Here is a 17,942-nt window from a genome sequence, read left to right on the forward strand (position 1 = left end):
CGCGGTCGCCTCTACTTCGCCCTGCTCGGGCCGAGCCTCGTCGTCGTTGCCGCCTGCCAGCCCACTCGTCCGCCGCCGTGCCGCCCAGCTAGCCAGGCCGGCTTGCGCACCAGCCAGTCCGGCCGCTTACTCAGCTCGCCGGCCACCTGCCAGGGCCGTGGCCGAGCACGCTTGGCCGTCCCTACCATGGCCGGACTGTCCCGGCCATGGTCGAGTAGCCCAACCGCTCACCTGTCATTGCCCAGCCGCTTGCCGTCATGCCTAGCCGTTGCCCATCCGTCTAGCCCGCTCGCCCGGCCGCGGCCAAGAGTCTCGGGCGTGGCCGAGGGCTGTGCCGAGCCGTGGCCAACCACCGTGCCAGTTGCACCCGTGCCGCACCGAGCCCGCCACTATTCCCCCGGGCCATTTTGGCCCCTTGTCGATTTTCCCCGGGCCAAACCTAGGTAAGTGACTCCCTAAACCTTACCTAGTATAATGGGTATTATTTAGACTTATTTAAGGGTTGATTAGTATTGATTTAGTGGCTAAGTTAAGGTTATTATTGATGTTTGAATGTGGCCCGTTGGTAGACTAAATTGCAATGATATTGTGGCTTAATTAGTGGCTGAATTATGGTGGGTTCAATGGCTAGTTTGTCGTGGCGTTTGTGGGTGAACTGGATATTTGAATGTGCCGACTTGAATGTCGGGTTGGTGGGCTGATGTGGGGAGCATGATTTGAGTTTGGGAATTATGACGTGTTAGAATAGCGAATTGTGTTGTGGTGTATGTGCATGAGGAATGTCCTGAGGCGTGGTTACGCGGGACTGAGCCCGGATTGATCGGAGGGCTGTCAACCTGAGGCGTGGTTACGCGGGTGTGGCTAGAAAGGCAAAAAATGATCTAAGGCGTGATTATGCGAGTCGAGAGAAATGTCTTGAGGTGTGGTTACGCGGCACTGAGCCCGGATTGATCGAAGGGCTGCCAACATGAGGCGTGATTATGCGGGTGTGGCTAGAAAGGCAAGAAATGACTTGAGACGTGGTTATTTGGGTTGAGAGAAATGTCCTGAGGCGTGGTTACACGGGACTGAGCCCAGATTGATCGGAGGGTTGAGTCTGAGGCATGTTGACACGGGCTATGAGAATGGACCTGAGGCGTGTTAACGCGGGTCGTGGATAGTTGCTTAGCCACGTATGCAAATTGTGTTTGGTTAAAATGGGTGAACGTACGTGGTTATGGTGCTTGAGTGTTTGTGTTACTTCTTGAGTTATTATCGCATTATGGTGATTTAACTAATATGCAAAGTTGGCACTTGATTTAAGGAGAGGTAAGCATGTTTGTGTGGATTCGAATGTGTTGGCTGCTAGTTTGCATGTTGGATTCGTCTGGGTATGCATTGGCCTAGGTGGAGTTTAGGTTGTCTGCTTATTGAGATTTATTCTTATTGCTGTAGTGCAAACCTTTTCAGACCCCTGACCCAGACCTTGATTATGCCGTCTCGTCATTTTGGGATACCCTTGCATATCGATCACATGGTCACAGAGTATCCGGTGGGGGAGAACATGGTGTACTATAGGCATGCTAGTGTGGTGTATGTAGACGAGGGATCAATGAACTGGAAACCCATGGTGTTTTTGGCTTGGCTGTATCGAGAGAATGACGGAGAATTGGTGGGGCCAATACAAGGATTTGACGTTCCCCAAGGAGGCTTAGTGGCAGGATTTGGGGACTGGGACCCAATGGAAGTTGTCCCTCTCGACGGTGAAGTCATCGATCTGGAGTTCGTCCCTGAAAACCCTGACCCAGAATCGGAGTCGATGGAGTTAGACCCGGAGCTGGAACCTGTAGTTGAACCCTCTGAGTCCGAGCCCAAAGGGGAGCCCGAGGAAGAGCCGATCGGGATCGAAGCTGATACGGAGTCGGAGTCTACAAGGTCAGATTCTGATTGGGCATTGTAGGAGCGTTTGGGTACCGGGCTTAGAAGCTTTTTGGTAGAGTCCTTTTTGTGCAGCTAGCTAGCCTACCCTACCACCTATTTTTTTTTATGATGAAGATGGATGCTAACCCTAAGAGCCTGATATATGAATTTTATGGTCTTAAGCTAATGATATGAGTTTATTGATTTGTACAAGTACTACCATGTTGTCATTATTTATTATCTGGGTTGTTTGATTTCCGCTTCCACTTGCATTTGTCTTCGAGTGCTTCGTTTGGGTCGGCGATGCGTCCTGGGACATCGCGTTCAATACGACCTTCGTGGGGTGTTGCGATCCCGTTGGGATTCGAGCCGTGACAGTTTATTTCCACGTTGCAGCAAATATATCTAGTCAAATTATTGCATGTCCTGGCCTGAGCAACGTCAATTGCTTTTTTACATGAATGGTTCGATAATGGGATTGTGGTAATAATGCATGGCTACTTACTTGGAAACTAAGAACTTTATTGAGGATGTCATAGAAAACGAATGTATAGGCTAAGAGCTCTGAATGATATTTGTCAAATCATTCCCTACTTAAGTTACCCAGTAAGTTTTCCGAGTTACCATATGGAGACTTCATTCATGTCATAAATTATACATTGGTGTTGATATTCTTCTTCTATTACCATAATCAATTGGAAACTTCTATCTTTATGGACATTAAATTTCAGAAATACCATAAAATTCTAAATTAGAAATAAAGAACACACTGAATAAAATTTAAAATGGAGGTACATATATATACATGTGAATAATTTTTTAATAATGATCCACCTATTGACATATTAGACTTGGGCTAACTTAGAACCTTTTATCTAGTTAACGTTGACCATTAATAAAATTTAAAATGGTGGTACATATATATATGTGAATAATTTTTTAATAATGATCTACCTATTGACATATTAGACTTGGGCTAACTTAGAACCTTTTATCTAGTTAACGTTGACATATTAGTCTTGACATTTCATGTATTATCTCTCCGATTTTTTACAGAAAACCCCTCGTATAATACCATAAACAAAACAAAAAAACTCAGCTTATAAGGACATTTTGAAGTTGTTTATTATTTTTACATAATTGTAAGATTAGAATGTCAAATTACTCCTAGCATGCACGCCAAGCCTCGGCTCATTTCGATTTTGAAGGAGTCAGGTCCGAAAGCCCTTTCGATAGCCCGGTCCCTTTCTCCTTTCCAACCGTAATGGCACGGAAATTATCCCATACTCGGGCATGATTGCTTGCCACCTACGGATCACCATAAGCAAAAGTTCCAATCGAGGCATTTTGTGGAAGATGGGGATGCTGAAATTGACAAAAGAGAGGGATAAGTTTCGCAATTGAAAAGAAGGGAAAGAATGAATCCAGCCACAAATAGATGAAGCTCGATTTATGACCAAGACGAGGAAGAAGAAGACGACAATTCTGATCAATCGATCAAGTTCATTCTCTCACATTGGCCCAATCTCTCCTTAGAACCGAAGCAATTTATCAAAATGACGATTTAAAATAAAAGAGGAGTTTGTGATTTATGTGTATAATTGTCCAGATATATTTGTATCAATTTGTGATTTTTGTATGCGAAGTTGAAGTGCCTCCGCGCCAAAAAGAAGTCCTGGAATCTCACCCATAAGTGGGCCCGGTCCTACTGTGTACCTGCGGCGTAGGGAATAAATCTGGATATGGATAACTGACCCTTGATTTGGAATACCTTTGAGAGCCGGGCTGATCGGACGGACGACATTAGAGGTCAAGATCCGCTCTGTGTGGGATTGGATGCAGGGTAGACGAATCGCGGGAGATATTTGTCAGGTTTCAAATTTTCCTTTTTTTTACGAAGTTTTATGAGAGGGGGGAGGGGGTCCACCAAAGATTGCCACCGCAAATGGGACCTCGCCACGTGGGGAACAGGTTGGTGTGGGATGCATGGGATTTTCCCTCTGATAAAACTCTGTTCTGATGCCCTCTTTTTCTCTTTTATTTTTAACTCTAACCCCTTAGCTACTAGACAAGCGAAGTGACCAATCTAATTTTGATTATGGGCAATTGTGGATGCTAAGGATGTCCAAACTTCTATTTTTGTCATCGCGACCTACATGAATTAGCAAACTATATCCTAAGCGCATGCATGAAAATCGATACAACTTTGATCTTTCATCGAGAAATTCAATCTTTTTAGTTTAATCGAGAAGTGCCCTGATTCATTGCCAGCATGCATGCGACCTTGTTTGCGACTGGGCCTAGCTTGATCCATGAACGGAACTTTCTTTATTCACCATTCCTCTCTATTAATTGTTACCACACCTTTTCTATTCCTCATATTTTGATTATCTTTTTTTATGTCGCTATGCGATTGGTCTATATTGCTATGTTTTGAAATACTAAAATGCTCTTGCAGGGGAGTGAAAATCGAATGACGGGGTGCTGTAATTTTGCAACTACATGCCGATCTAGGCTAATCTTAGTTAATAGAACGCATTGAGTGGCCTTCAGAATGTACACAATTTAATTGAATTGCATGCTTAGTTTAAATTAGCGATTGCCTTTTTGTACAATTGTACGCCATCACAATATCTCTTAAGCATTTTGATTTAACAATATTAGGCGAAAAGAGGAGTCCCGGCCCCTTTATACTCAAAAACTATGAGGTGAATATGATTAATGGAGTATGGTTCCGTGAATTCCTGCCAGCCTTTAAACAATGAAACGATGTCATTATCACGCATTTCTAATTCTATGGTCTAGGAACCGCCTCGAACATTGAGAAGCATCGTGTTCGAGAGACCCTTTCCACATCTTCTCAATAGACTTCTTGGAATTAATTCTCTATCATATAAAAAATTAAAGCTACAAGTTCATGAAAATAACTCAGTATAGTCAAACCGCAAGTGCAGAATAGCAATGTTCAAAGTATGCCATGGAAACCATAGAATAATTCACTTCATCTCGATTGGTTTAGGACAAAGATGGGACTGCTCGGTGACCGAGGAAAAAAGATGCTTTCACATGTACTATAGTTAGAGATGAGTTTCCTAGGGAAAGGAGGAGTGGTAGTGCCCATATAGAATGTACATGCCTAACAATTTATCTAGCGATAATGACACAAACAATCCATGAACTTGGACTCAATGTGTAATTTAGTCCCTCGACTTATAATTTGTTCAAAGTATTCCTTGAACTTTAGCCTAATATTCAATGTGGTCCCTAAATTTTTGGTACATGTTCAATTTAGTCCTTGAACTATATGAAAATGTACAATATCGTCCCTGAACTTGAATTAATGGAAGGACTACATTGAACATTTTTATAAAATTTAGGGACTATATTGAAAATGTATCAAAATTTTAGGGACCACATTGAACAAATTAAAAGTCCAAGAACCACATTAAACATTGGGTTAAAATTCAGGGACTACATTGAACAAATTAAAAATTTAATGATCAAATTGCACATTAAATCAAAGTTCATGGACTGTTTGTGTCATTTTCCCATTTATCTAATTTATCTTATGTGGCCTTTTCAAATTCAATTTATGACGGTTGAGATTGATGAAGCACCAAATAAGTGTTTATGTTGCCCCCTACTTCGGCGTCAAGTGTGCCCAAACGAAGTTAAGTGGTTTAGTGCATCTGCATTATCGGAATTTTTTAAGCCTTGGATCAATTATTTATATTTGCAAGTGTAATGTATCCAAATTTACATTGAGTTAGCATATATTTCATGGATGAATTTTGACAATTAAGTCTATTTGTACCGTTTAATTTGTGTATACCTGAATATTATGATTTGTGTCCAGTATAATATAACTTGGTGTAATAGCTATTATAAAATTATTTTTTTTAAATGCTCAAACGTTAATTAATAGCTAAGATAACAAAGGAATACATACAAGTAAAGTACATAAGAGACCTTGTCCATTAGATTAGACTTATGGATGCGTGTAGCAAGGCAGACGGGCCATCGAACAGCTACGAAGCAAAAATGTAAAACAATACCTAATCCCTTATTAATCAATACAAAACCTTCTTTAAGAAACCACATACCAAATTAGTGGCATTTTTTATTATTATTTTCAAGAACACGTGATATTCAAACTTTTGACTTGTCAACCAGCTGATAGCTCTTGTGCTGAAAATTAAAGATTCAGCAATTAATGCTATTCAGCTTGTTAGATAACTCTAATTAGTTTAGACTCAAAAGATTCAATTAAGCTACAATTTAACTTATCTAATACGTAAAAAAAGGGGGTCACCTAATTCATTTAGTAGAAGATATAATTGGTGATAATTATAATCTTGTCAACTATATGGTTAGGACCTTCCAATCATGGTCATGAATCTATGTTTGGAAAAAAAATTATAGATATCTAGTGATTGTCAAACAACTCTTTCTTTCTATTTTAACACTTAAAGATTATTAACACTCAAAGATGAGTTCTTAAGTTCTTAGCATTGATTCCTCAATATTGTCAAATAGGCCTAAATGCACATAAATCAATACATTCATGTAGATCGAATAAGACTCCGAAAGAGTGGTCGGTGTGGCCTCCAATTCGAGATTACTTTGAACTGGAGACGTAATTTCAATTCAAGTCAACACCTTCTAAGTCATTACCTGCGCTAACTTTGAATGAATTTATCTTTGTGGCATGTTCACTTATGCTTCTAAGTCTATCCAAACTTCTCATGTTTCAAAGCATGCTCAAACAAGATTTAGTGAGTTCCAAAATAAATAATGAGGTATCATCTGAAAAAGTAAGCAATCTGATACTACGCTACTTAAAGTACAATTGATAATAGTAATTCCGTCGTTTGCCACAAACCTCTCTTTTCTCGGGGCAATAATGCCAAAGATGGAATTATGGCTTATTCCCTTTTCCTCATTGCTTAGTACTTTTCCTCAACAATCTGATAAGCTCATCATTATTCTTAAAGGCAAGAGTTCAGTGTGAAGTTGCAAGCCAAGACCATACTGATGCATCTACTTTTGCAACTCTTTAGATCGTCATAGGAGATAGCCTCTATAGAACAGGCCTTTGATTCAAAATGAGTTTTGTCTGAATTTGGAAGCTTATCCTAATGCTGACCGTGACAAAGTCGACCCCATTTGCCTTGTATAGCATTGACCACTTAACTGTTCATAAGATGTATTTAGATTGGCCGTTACACAGTCAAATCATTGCACAAGAAACCTGTGCAATGATGTCCGCAGCAAAATGTGGACAACACTCGTTTTTGGTCTATTGCACCAAAAGTTGGAAGAAATGACCTTTATTGCTTTCTTTAAAGCTGAAGACGTTTCACTGGAGATACGGACATACAAGCATCATACATTTTCTTCACATGAATTGCAAGAATTAGTAGCAAGGATATCCATATTTTGTGCTCAGAATCTACTATACAATTTCGTTAGATGTGCATAGATGCGGATTGTAGAGTATTCTTCTGATCTCTACTTCTTTGTTACAGCACATGGTACTACACATCGTGCTGATGCTGTTCCATGTTTTTCAAGATACGTCTGCTAGCAATGAAGTCATCAGCTCCATCATTCGTTTGTTGCTGCAGGAGCAAACGCCTGTAAACTGATCTTTGAATGGCATCTCATCAGTCTTCTCCTTTTCCCAATTGGGCATATGATATGCCAAAGTGTAAGTTCCAACCTATTGTGTGATGTTAACGATTATGATTCTCATTGATGTTGCTACTTGCCTATGGAGTCTCTTGACATTGTGATCCGTGTAGTCTCGAGGTCGATGCATCTGATTTAAGCATATCATCGGAGCTCGACTATTGAGGGCGAAGTTAAGGTTTCCATGTTGTTTTCAAGCATATGAAGTGAAGACGCGTCTCCCAAGCACACACGCCGCAGATGTGATTGTGCGCATAATACCATATGATGCCTGCGTGGCTACAAATTATAGGACTCTAGTCTTTTGTAGATCTAAATGTAATTAGTTACCAACATTACAAAAGATTTTATTGTTTATTTTTTATTTTTTGTAGTTTATAAAAAAAATAAAAGAATTTTTCGTTGAGGACTGCTTTAATATAAAACTCATATGTTCTTACCAGAAGGGCCAAAAGCACGTTAATGGGGATTGAACTGGAACCTGAAACCTAAACCTGAGGACGTTGCTGACCAAAACTTCAGATAATGTGGGACTCCGACAGCTTTGAGATTGCCAACGAAGGCGACATCGATGCCGACGCCGACGATGCTGCTGGTGATGGCGGCTGCATTGACCTTAATCAAACACCAGAAACCCCGAGAAGGGAACAATGCCGCGGTGGAACAATCGCTGTCTCGAATTGATGCAGCGGAGGACGATGAGTCAAATCAGGTCAGTCTGTGATTCCACGTGCACATGCTCGTGTTCTTCTCATTTTCGTTGTTTGTGTAATTTATTCGTTCGTGCAAGTTGGGACTTTTCCCTCTATATGATTGTCATCTGCTTGGCAGGTTTGTCGTTTGGCTGAATTGCGAGACGTGAACTGTGTCGGCGCGGTTTTGTCCAATTTGCAGCTATATCATTGGATTTGCGTCCTTAAGGCAATGCAAGCCAGTGATGTGGGATTATTTGAGATTGAGACAAATACTTATCTAGGCATATTGTTTAGTAAAATGTAAATATATTTGTTCTTCCTTTGCACAGGGGTGGCCATCAAACTCTTTTTAGCATCCTGGGATGAATGAATTGAACGAGGACGATTCCGGCTGAATGCAGTCAGCACTGCAGCTTATTTACGTCTTATGTACAGATAATATGCTCAACACTAATGCACAGTCCATTTATTTGGATTTGCACGGTAAAGAAGAATGAGGTAATTGATAACAACTTCTGTGCTACTCTCCGTGGTTACTTGGTTGAACGCGAATGCTCGAGTGTGCAGGAAAGATATTGGCTGAGAAGGAGTACTGGCCTGCTTGTAATGCTGGCTTTTATGCAGCATGTCAGGGATCGTGGTTTCCAGCAACAAAAGGCTATGAAGGAAGGAGTGTGCCTAGATAAGTATTGTCTAGGTAATGGTTGCCTCCATTGTATACCCTGTGCTTCAATCTTGCTGTAGTTGATCTGTGCTCACTGCCTTTAACTTTAACCTGCTTTGATTTACAACTGACGTGATCTAGTCGTAAGTCATGTAGAATGGTAGACTAGACGCCAAGAACCACCAAACCTCATGCACATGTGGTAGTTACTTCGATGGCACTGGTTGAATGATAGCAGTGAAGTCCAAGTTTGGTGATCGATATCATGCTCTCTCTGTACAATCCGTACGTGGAACTAGAGCCTTCATCTTTTGTTATGTCCAGGAAGAATATGTCGGTGTAGCGGTGCACCATATGCTTGGTACAATTGAGTTGTCGTTGAGAAAGTAATCTTCCGTGAACCTCGCAGTGGCCATTGCTTCATTCGGTAAAATTCTACTAGTTATCCCTTGGACCTTTTACCAGGACTCTAACCTTTCCTTACAGGGATGGCCAAAGGAAGCTCAAGGCACCTAAGAGAGACAAAGGGAGTTCAAAATGCTCTTATGTGATGCCGCAAGGCCTTTCCTAACGAGACGAACAGAGATTCGTGGATGAGACAGAACTGTTTCTCCCATCGGGCTTGAACGTCGAAGCTTACGATGATGTTTGTATGCAACGCCTTGTTTGGAAGAACCCTGGAATCGATTCTCTCGAGGATCCAACTAACAATAGCGCGGTCATTCTTCAGTCCTTGTTCGTTTTTTACGAGGACCTGGATGGAGCAGAGTGAAACTTCTCCTGCCTGGGTAAAGTTTCTCATTTGCACAGCCGCAATTTAGATTGACTGTTCCCATGATAGCACTGGCTATATCAGGATCCTAGAGAGTACTTGATTTCAACTCTCTTTCCTTTAGTCTATATCTTCTATTGAGACAAGCATTGAGGACCAAATGTAAGCATAAATACTAGGATCAGCCTACAGAGTACTAAAGCTTAATTCAAGTTTTGGGCTTGGCTGCAGAAAACCACTTCTCACTTCGTTATTTTTGGCCCAAGCATAGAGTTTGTCAGTTCGATCCACTGAAATTGCTACTTGAGGTTGACGGCGACATCCAATTTATTGAAAGAACAAAAGGAAGAATCTCACATCCTGCTCAGTCTGAATATCCTCACGAGAGATTAATGTCATTTTTTGCACTCATCTGTCTCCCCCCTTGCTCCTTGCTTTTGACTTTCGCTCTAGCAAAAGACCATGCCACAACACAAGCGAAACCATGAGCGTTTCTGCACACATGCCAGCTTATCGATAGACATAGAGATTAACATGTATTAATCGACATTGGTATTTATCAATGCCACGTATCCAGTTATCGAAACACGATTACGGATAGTCAGTAGCCACTGATTTAAGCATCGACGATGAATAATTATTGGAGACATTGGGTCAAGGACATGAATTTTAGAGGGAACAGTTATCACTAGAAAACAATATAATGGGACAACCATCATTACAAGGAAAAAGATCGCGGAGCAGTTCACATACGACAAAGGCAAACGTTTTTGAACATGGATGCAAGGCTTGTGGAGGTATAGGAACATGGAGGTAATGTTATCTTTCAATTATCTTTAGCTTTCCTGCATTGTACTTTCAATTTCCCTTGTTGTAATTTTCTAATTTGCATCGTCGATTAAATTCAAGCGTAGTATCTGTATATTTTCAGGTTGTGTCATTAATTAAATTCCGGCAGAGTCTACTTACTTTATCATTTGTGTACCTCCTGGACCTTGTCATTGATTAAATTACAGCACAGTTCGCGTCTGTATAATTCAATTCGAATTTGAAGGTGTTGATTCCTTTCACTTGTGCATATGATATTTTCTTCTCAGAGTTATCGCAAAACTTGGTTTCATTAACTAAAAGCCGAAAAATGACTTTCATTGAAAGATATTTCATTGAGGGAGCAATTCCGACGATACGGTAACATTTCAATTACATATCATATATCAATAAAAAGTGGCAATATCATGTATCCATAACTTCAAACTCGCTAATAGCAACACTCAAATCGGATAGTAAGCATATTAGGTTAAGTTGCACCAATAGGAATTGCCTGCTTCTCCCAAAGAATTGATTGTATGTTAGATTCGTGACGTGACAAAGCGTTACAAATTCAAAACCAACATGGCTTGCGTTTTAATGATGATCATGTATAGAAGAGAGATAAAAGAAGAAAAGAGGAACACTCAATCGTTAACATAGTTCATAGGATCAAGGGTATAATCCTTGGAAACTTACATCCACAGTGGTAAATCCCCAATTCATCTTATTTTCTTTGGGAATGATTCATTATCCTTTAACAGAGAGCAATACAATGAGTTACAATTATTAATTTGATAACAACACAGCTATTGCACAACCCAACATGATCTCCTTCATATTGGGATTATGACAATCTCACCTTATTGTTCTAACATCTTGACACTCATTAACCTTTTTTTATTAAAAAAAATTTACATCGAAACATTTTGATAGATATAAGAAACGGTATAAGTAATAAGTGCAAATAGAATGACAAAAAGCGAAAGGACAACAATTTAAAGAAGAGATGCCAATCGAGAGTGAATAATGAGGATATTGGAAGAGAAACGTACGTGCGTGAATATTAATTTAAAAGATAACAAAGATGATTCTTATTCCATCCAAATCAAGAAGTATGAGTTCACAACATCATATTTCTCAATCAAACATTCACATAAGAGGTTTCGGATTCCATGGATAACAATCATCGAACTCTGCAGAGTCAGGATTAAACCTACAAGGACCATTGGGAAAGATCCTCCAAATACACAATTGGCAATAAGTCCAGTCCCTATTTCCCTTATATATATCAAACCACTCAAATCGACCCGGCCATGAAAAGCTGCAAAAATACAATGTCCTCCCGAAGGGATTGGGCTCGAATGAGAATCCCCAGGAGTCCGTTATGTCCTTGATTCCAAAATCGTCTTCCTTGGATTTGCAATGAACTGTTAGAGTAGTTCCAAGTGGCAAATAGTTGTTGATCTCAACACGCGTCCTGCCCATAACACTTCTGACACAGCTAGTTACAAGTAATAAATAAATAAACCTGAGCGAAGTTGATGTCTTCATCATCGTGGCTTACAGTGCTCCAATAACAACATCTTGAAGCCATTTAAGGTTGGAGAATGGTAAATATTGGAGCTCGCCAACTTGCAGCAACCAATCACCTTTCATTTTTCTTCTTTCGTAATTTGGGACGAATTTATTACCTTTTACATTTCTTCTTTCGAACTATTTATTCTTAATTTGGGACGATTTATTACCTTTTACATTTCTTCTTTCGAACGATTTATTCTTAATTTGGGACGATCAATTATCTTTTATTTTTCTTCTTATCTACTTTTAAATAATTTCACGTAAGGTCAGCCGCAAATCAAGTTTTTGTTTAATGGCAAAATATTTGGCAATGCTAGACATATCGAGAACTTATACTAGCATGATGTGTCGACACTTTTTTTCCCCATGAACCCTTGTTTAGGGAAAAAAATTGTAGATTGATAAACAGTGATTGGCTTGATAACGATATACCCAACATCATGACACTCGATATACACAAAACCATATTGTGTAGAATCTGATAAAGCATCTTAATATAAGGTAGCATTTATTTCACGTAAGACATTTGAAAAAGATTTTTCTAACTTTTATTTTTTTATATCATTTAGGAAAATGAGTAATTAAAAAAAGTATTAATTAATAAAACATTTATAAAAAATTTTTCTATTAAGTCATTTTTCCAAGTGGAATAAATAATCAAAATTAGGAGATTTTTTTTTTTTTGAAATTGTTGAATTTGCGCGAACCACATGACCCCTAATTATTTACTTACACGACATCATTTCCCTTTGAAATGACTCTTCACATCAAAGACATAAGTCTGATAAAAGAAACTTTCACCGCATCTCCATTTCCCATTTGTTAAATTTCATAAGAATCGAACCGTAGTCCAACTTGAGCCTAACTTATTGGAGCCATAATTTCCCCCAAGTTGAAAGTCCAATCTTAGCATAAAGTCAACGAAAATCAACTTCATTATCATTATGCCCAACCTTCATTATCACATTTAATCATGCTCTTTTTCTCAAACTTTATATTTGCTTTTGTTTTTTCGTTTTTTCTCCTTTTGAGGGCTATATGCGGAAGATGAAACTAATGAAAAATTACAAGTTTGACCACATTGAAGTTTTCCTAGAAAGATCATTTGCTGTCAATTATTATAGCGGTTTCCTTCAAATGCCCAACACTATCCTATGCGACAAACTCCGTAGCCATTGTTTTTGTTTTTGTGTTTTTTGGGTTTTCTATTTTTATTTTTCCTTGGGAGAGGGAAATTAAGTTCGTAAATGTGCATACTCATGATGCCAGTGTAGCATCACCGGATGCTACAATTTTCCCTAAATTGGTAGCAAAGTAAAGGAGTCCTAGTCAGTTTAGCCTCTCTTTTTTCCCTTATGATAAGCACATGATCCTTGTTAGTAATATTATGATATTTTCTTGATTTTGCATATCTCTCGAGATTATTCATATATCTATTTTGATAGTGCATATCTCTCAAGATTATTTATATATTTCTTTTGATAGTGCATATCTCTCAAGATTATGCGTATATCTCTTTTGATAGCAGATATCAAGGGTGTTGATTCGTGATATGACACGGCATTACAAATTCAAAACCTACATGACTTGACACTTATTAGCATTTTTTTTAATTAAAAATGATTTACATCGAAACATTTTGATAGAGATAAGAAACGGTATAAGTAATAAGTGCAAATAGAATGACAAAAAGCGAAGGGACGATTTGAAGAAGGTGATGCCAATCGAAAATGAATGATGAGGCTATTAGAAGAGATGTGTGAATATTAATTTAAAAGATAACAAAGATGATTCTTATTCCATCTAAATCATGAAGTATGAGTTCACAATGTCATATTTCTCTATCGCACATTCACATAAGAGATTTCGGATTCCATGGATAACAAACATTATACACTCCGGAGTCACTAAGCCTACAAGGACCATTGGGTGAGATCCTCCAAGTACACGAGTTGCAATCATGCCGGTCCCTTTTTCCTTATATATATCAAACCACTCAAATCGAGCCGGCCATGCAAAGCCGCAAAAGAACAATCCCCCCACAAAAGAAATTGGGTGTGAATGAGAATCCCCGGCTGCGCATTATATCATATATTCCAATATCGTTGTTCTTGGATTTGCAATGAACTGTTAGAGTAACTACTCCATCCAGCAAATTGTTATTGATCTCAACATACATACTACACATAAGACCTCATACGTAGCTAGTTACGAATAAAGAACAAATCAATATGAGCGTAGCTGATATCTTCGTCATCGTGGCGTACATTGCTCGGATATCAACATCATTCACCTATTTAAGGATGGAGAACGGTGCATATCGGAGCTCGCCAGCTTGCCACAGCCATATAACCTTTTATTTTTCTTCTTTTTTGCTTTGGGATGAGAATTGCGATATTACCTTTTTTTTTATCTTATCTACTTTGGGATAAGAATGGCCACATAAGATCAGCCACGAATCAAGTTTTTGTTTAGTGACAAAATGTTAGGCCATGCTCTCCAGTTGCGCGTCGAATCTTCTCAAGTGTTTGCCAAGCCCCCAGTGTTACACCCTTAAACTCACAAACTAGCCCTCTAGGACTTCCCTGTTCATTATGAATAACATAGAGAAATGACGGAAAATTCTATTGAAGATATTTCTAGTGGCTTAATCTTCTCTGTGGATGAAAATACAAATCAAATACATAACAAATTTACGGAATAAATCCTACTGGGCTATGCCCGAGAAAAAACCCAGCACTGAACACACATCCTAGGTAAAGAAAACACACACACACACACACACATCCGAGGTACCCAGCCAGGCGGGCTCCAGGCAAGGAGTCCACCTCCGGGCCAACAGGCAAGGCCTCCAGGCACTTCAATCTGACGTTGGGCACGAACTCAAGATATTATTTCAACACTATCAATAATGTTTGCGGATGAAATGTACTGACGTTTTGTAATTGCTACTGCTTCAGGAAAAATTGATCTCTGTTCAGCCCGTCACTAGTTCAGTCTGATCATCCATTGTTCATGTGAAAGCCCGTCCACCTGCCGCTGAAGATCAGAAAGGTAGCTATCTTCTAATTTAACTAAAGCCGACGCGGTTGAAATGCCACATTCAGTGGTGAATGCATGGAAGGCTTCAAGTTTTTACTCTTATTGTTGGCATTAATCAACCCATGAAGTTGGAGACGATGAGAATTTCTGATACAACACCACCAATTGGTAGCAAGGTAGTCTTTGTGAATGGATCAGGACAATTGTGTGATGAAATCGAAGTGGATAAGAAAATATGTTTGGACGATCTCTTGTTCTGGGAATTATTTCGTCAGAATGTAGGTGAAGTTGTTCATTCAACTAATGTTCAAGTCTTAGCTAGGGAAATAGTTAGGATGTGCAGTTACTATTCGCATGATGTTATTCTAATGGCAAAGGCACTGCAAAATGTTAATGACATTTAATCTGGAAACATGCGCTTGGACGTTTCGACCTGCAAGTCATGAAGCAGGTATAGAAGCTCTTATGGTTAATGTATCAAATTTGGCATTGACCAACTAACAGATGCTAAAACTAGAAGATGCTTGAAAAATCTTGCTCTTTGTAACAATTCCCAAGAGATAGCAGCTGAGACTGCCAGAGGCCTATGGGTCAGGGATGGTATGGTAGACACCCATGATGACGACCAAAAAATTCTAAAAGATCTTGTCAATGCTAACCTGCTCGAAGTTGATGAGAATGAGCAATTTGTGAAGTTTCAAGATCTGGATCAGCATATATTAGTGAACTTAATTTTTCAACTCGAGGAAAGTCGTGTGTTTCTGATGCGGGGTGGCTTGGATTTCACAGAGCCACCAGAGGTTGAGGAATGGGAGAGTGCAAAAGAGGCATGTTTGATGCAAACAAGCATTTCTGAGCTCTTGGAGGAACCAAGGTGCCCTTCACTTTCATCATTATTTCTGCAAAGAAATTCTAAGCTGAGAAAGCTTCCTTCTTCATTTTTCAATTAAATGGCTGCTCTTGACGGTTTGAATTTGTCTAGAACCTGCATTCGGTACTTGCCAGAGTCAATATCTCACCTTGTCAGCCTCAAATGACTTTTCTTGAATGATTGTGTCCTTTTGAGATTGATATCGCCAGCAATTGGAAGGCTCAAGCAGCTGGAGGTATTTGATCTTGAGGGGACGAAGATTACGAATCTTCCCAAGGAAATTGAAAGTTTGATTAATCTGACTTGTTTGATAATCTCAATTTCTGGAACTGAACCTTCAAATGAGTATAAAACAGTGATTCCTCATGGGGTAATATCTTCTCTATTGCACTTGGAAGAACTTAATCTCGATGTGGATGCCGATGTTGAATGGTGGTATACATGTGCTGAAGGTGTTGTATCTGAAGTTTGCAACTTGAAAAGGCTAAGCACTATCAAGTTCTCCTTTCCTACATTGGAACTTTTGAGGCAGTTTAATCAGCTTAGGAAATCAATGGAGCATCCATATTTAGCTCAAATACTTCTCATTGGCAATCATGCTAACCGCATCATGAATCGACTACCATCGGATATTGAATTCGGGCTGGAACGGAGCAACCGATACTTGAGGTACATAACTGGTGACGGTGTCTTCATAGATATTAAGGACATCCTGCAACAATTAGATGGCTTTCTTAGAAAGGCATGCTAATCTCAAGAAGCTGTCCGAACTAGGGATAGATAGCATGGGGCAACTCAAATGCTATGTTCTGGGGCAGTGTAATGAGCTTGAAGTGCTCAAAGATGCATCTGATACCATGCATCAAGAGGCTTTGACTGAATCTCACTGCAAAAGCATCTGTCTTGAATCAATCAAATATGTGTACTACATGAGAAACTTTAGGAACATTTGGAAGGGCTCAGTGCAGAAGGGATGTTTGTCTTCTCTCAAGTTATTGACATTGTGTAAATGCCCCGAGTTGACTGTTATTTTCTCACTTGAGATGCTTGGTAATCTCAACAATTTGGAGGAGGTCATAATTGAGGACTGCCCAGCCATCAAAAGCCTACTTACCTGCCAAACTTCTACTGGCAAAGTCCGTGAGACGTCTTATTTCCTCCCTATTTTGAAGAAGTTGTCCCTCCATTAGTACCTAAACTTTCCAGTATGCCCTGTGGCTACGGATTGCACCAAGGTTAGAAAGGTTGAGTTTTTATGGCCCGAGTCTCAAGTCTCTTTCGACCAATGAAGTTTCCAGTGAGCATTTGAAGAAAATCAAGGGGGAGAGGAGTTGGTGGAAGGACTTGGAATGGCGTGGCTAAAAGCCAGATCACTTGGATGGTATTTTCACCCCAATTGACAGATGCGACGTCCCTCAACTCTGTGCGCTCGCGTGTGATTCTGACTGTTGGAACTGCCTAACAAGTCAGTGGGAACTTCGGTTGCTTAATGACTATTGTATCGAATCAATAGCGCTAGTTTAACTTTGATAACTCCTGCCTCCCTAATGGCAGGCCTTTCTAGCCGATTTTTCTGTGGTTTATGAGTTTCCTCCCCCTGTATCTTTCCTGTCGTTCAAAGAGAGGACCGTGAGATAAAGAATGACTGGGCAGGGCTTGAATGGCCATCATCAGGTTGGTTTAAGTATCGATCAATAGTGGAATAGGAGATCTGCACTTGAAGGAATTCTTTCCCTGTTTGTTGGATTTTGCTAGAAGCAATCGACCTAGATATTAGAATGCCAACCCTTGGTATGGCGCAGCACGGACGCAAACGAACTTTCGATTATGCTTGTCCAGATGAATTGGTTAGAAGCTCGCATTCCATAACACGCCATCAAAGCAAATATTAATTCAAAGAGCAAGCTGGCAACTTGTTAG

General features: G+C 39.7%; 1 protein-coding gene across 1 annotated transcript; it reads left to right on the forward strand.

Moving 5' to 3' along the window:
- The first annotated feature begins 8,161 nt into the window (after positions 1-8,161).
- Positions 8,162-17,212, forward strand: LOC115688004 (uncharacterized). The gene is made up of 6 exons (XM_056317508.1): positions 8,162-8,302; positions 8,422-8,511; positions 8,853-8,982; positions 15,656-16,025; positions 16,218-16,764; positions 16,841-17,212. Exons 1-6 carry the CDS (start codon positions 8,162-8,164, stop codon positions 17,210-17,212), a joined length of 1,650 nt encoding a protein of 549 aa, XP_056173483.1.
- The last annotated feature ends 730 nt before the right edge of the window (positions 17,213-17,942 follow it).

This window comes from Syzygium oleosum, unplaced genomic scaffold (genome assembly GCF_021117445.2).
Source record: "Syzygium oleosum isolate NSW1041296 unplaced genomic scaffold, Sole_v2.1 Sole_v2.13, whole genome shotgun sequence".
Lineage (NCBI taxonomy): Eukaryota > Viridiplantae > Streptophyta > Magnoliopsida > Myrtales > Myrtaceae > Syzygium > Syzygium oleosum.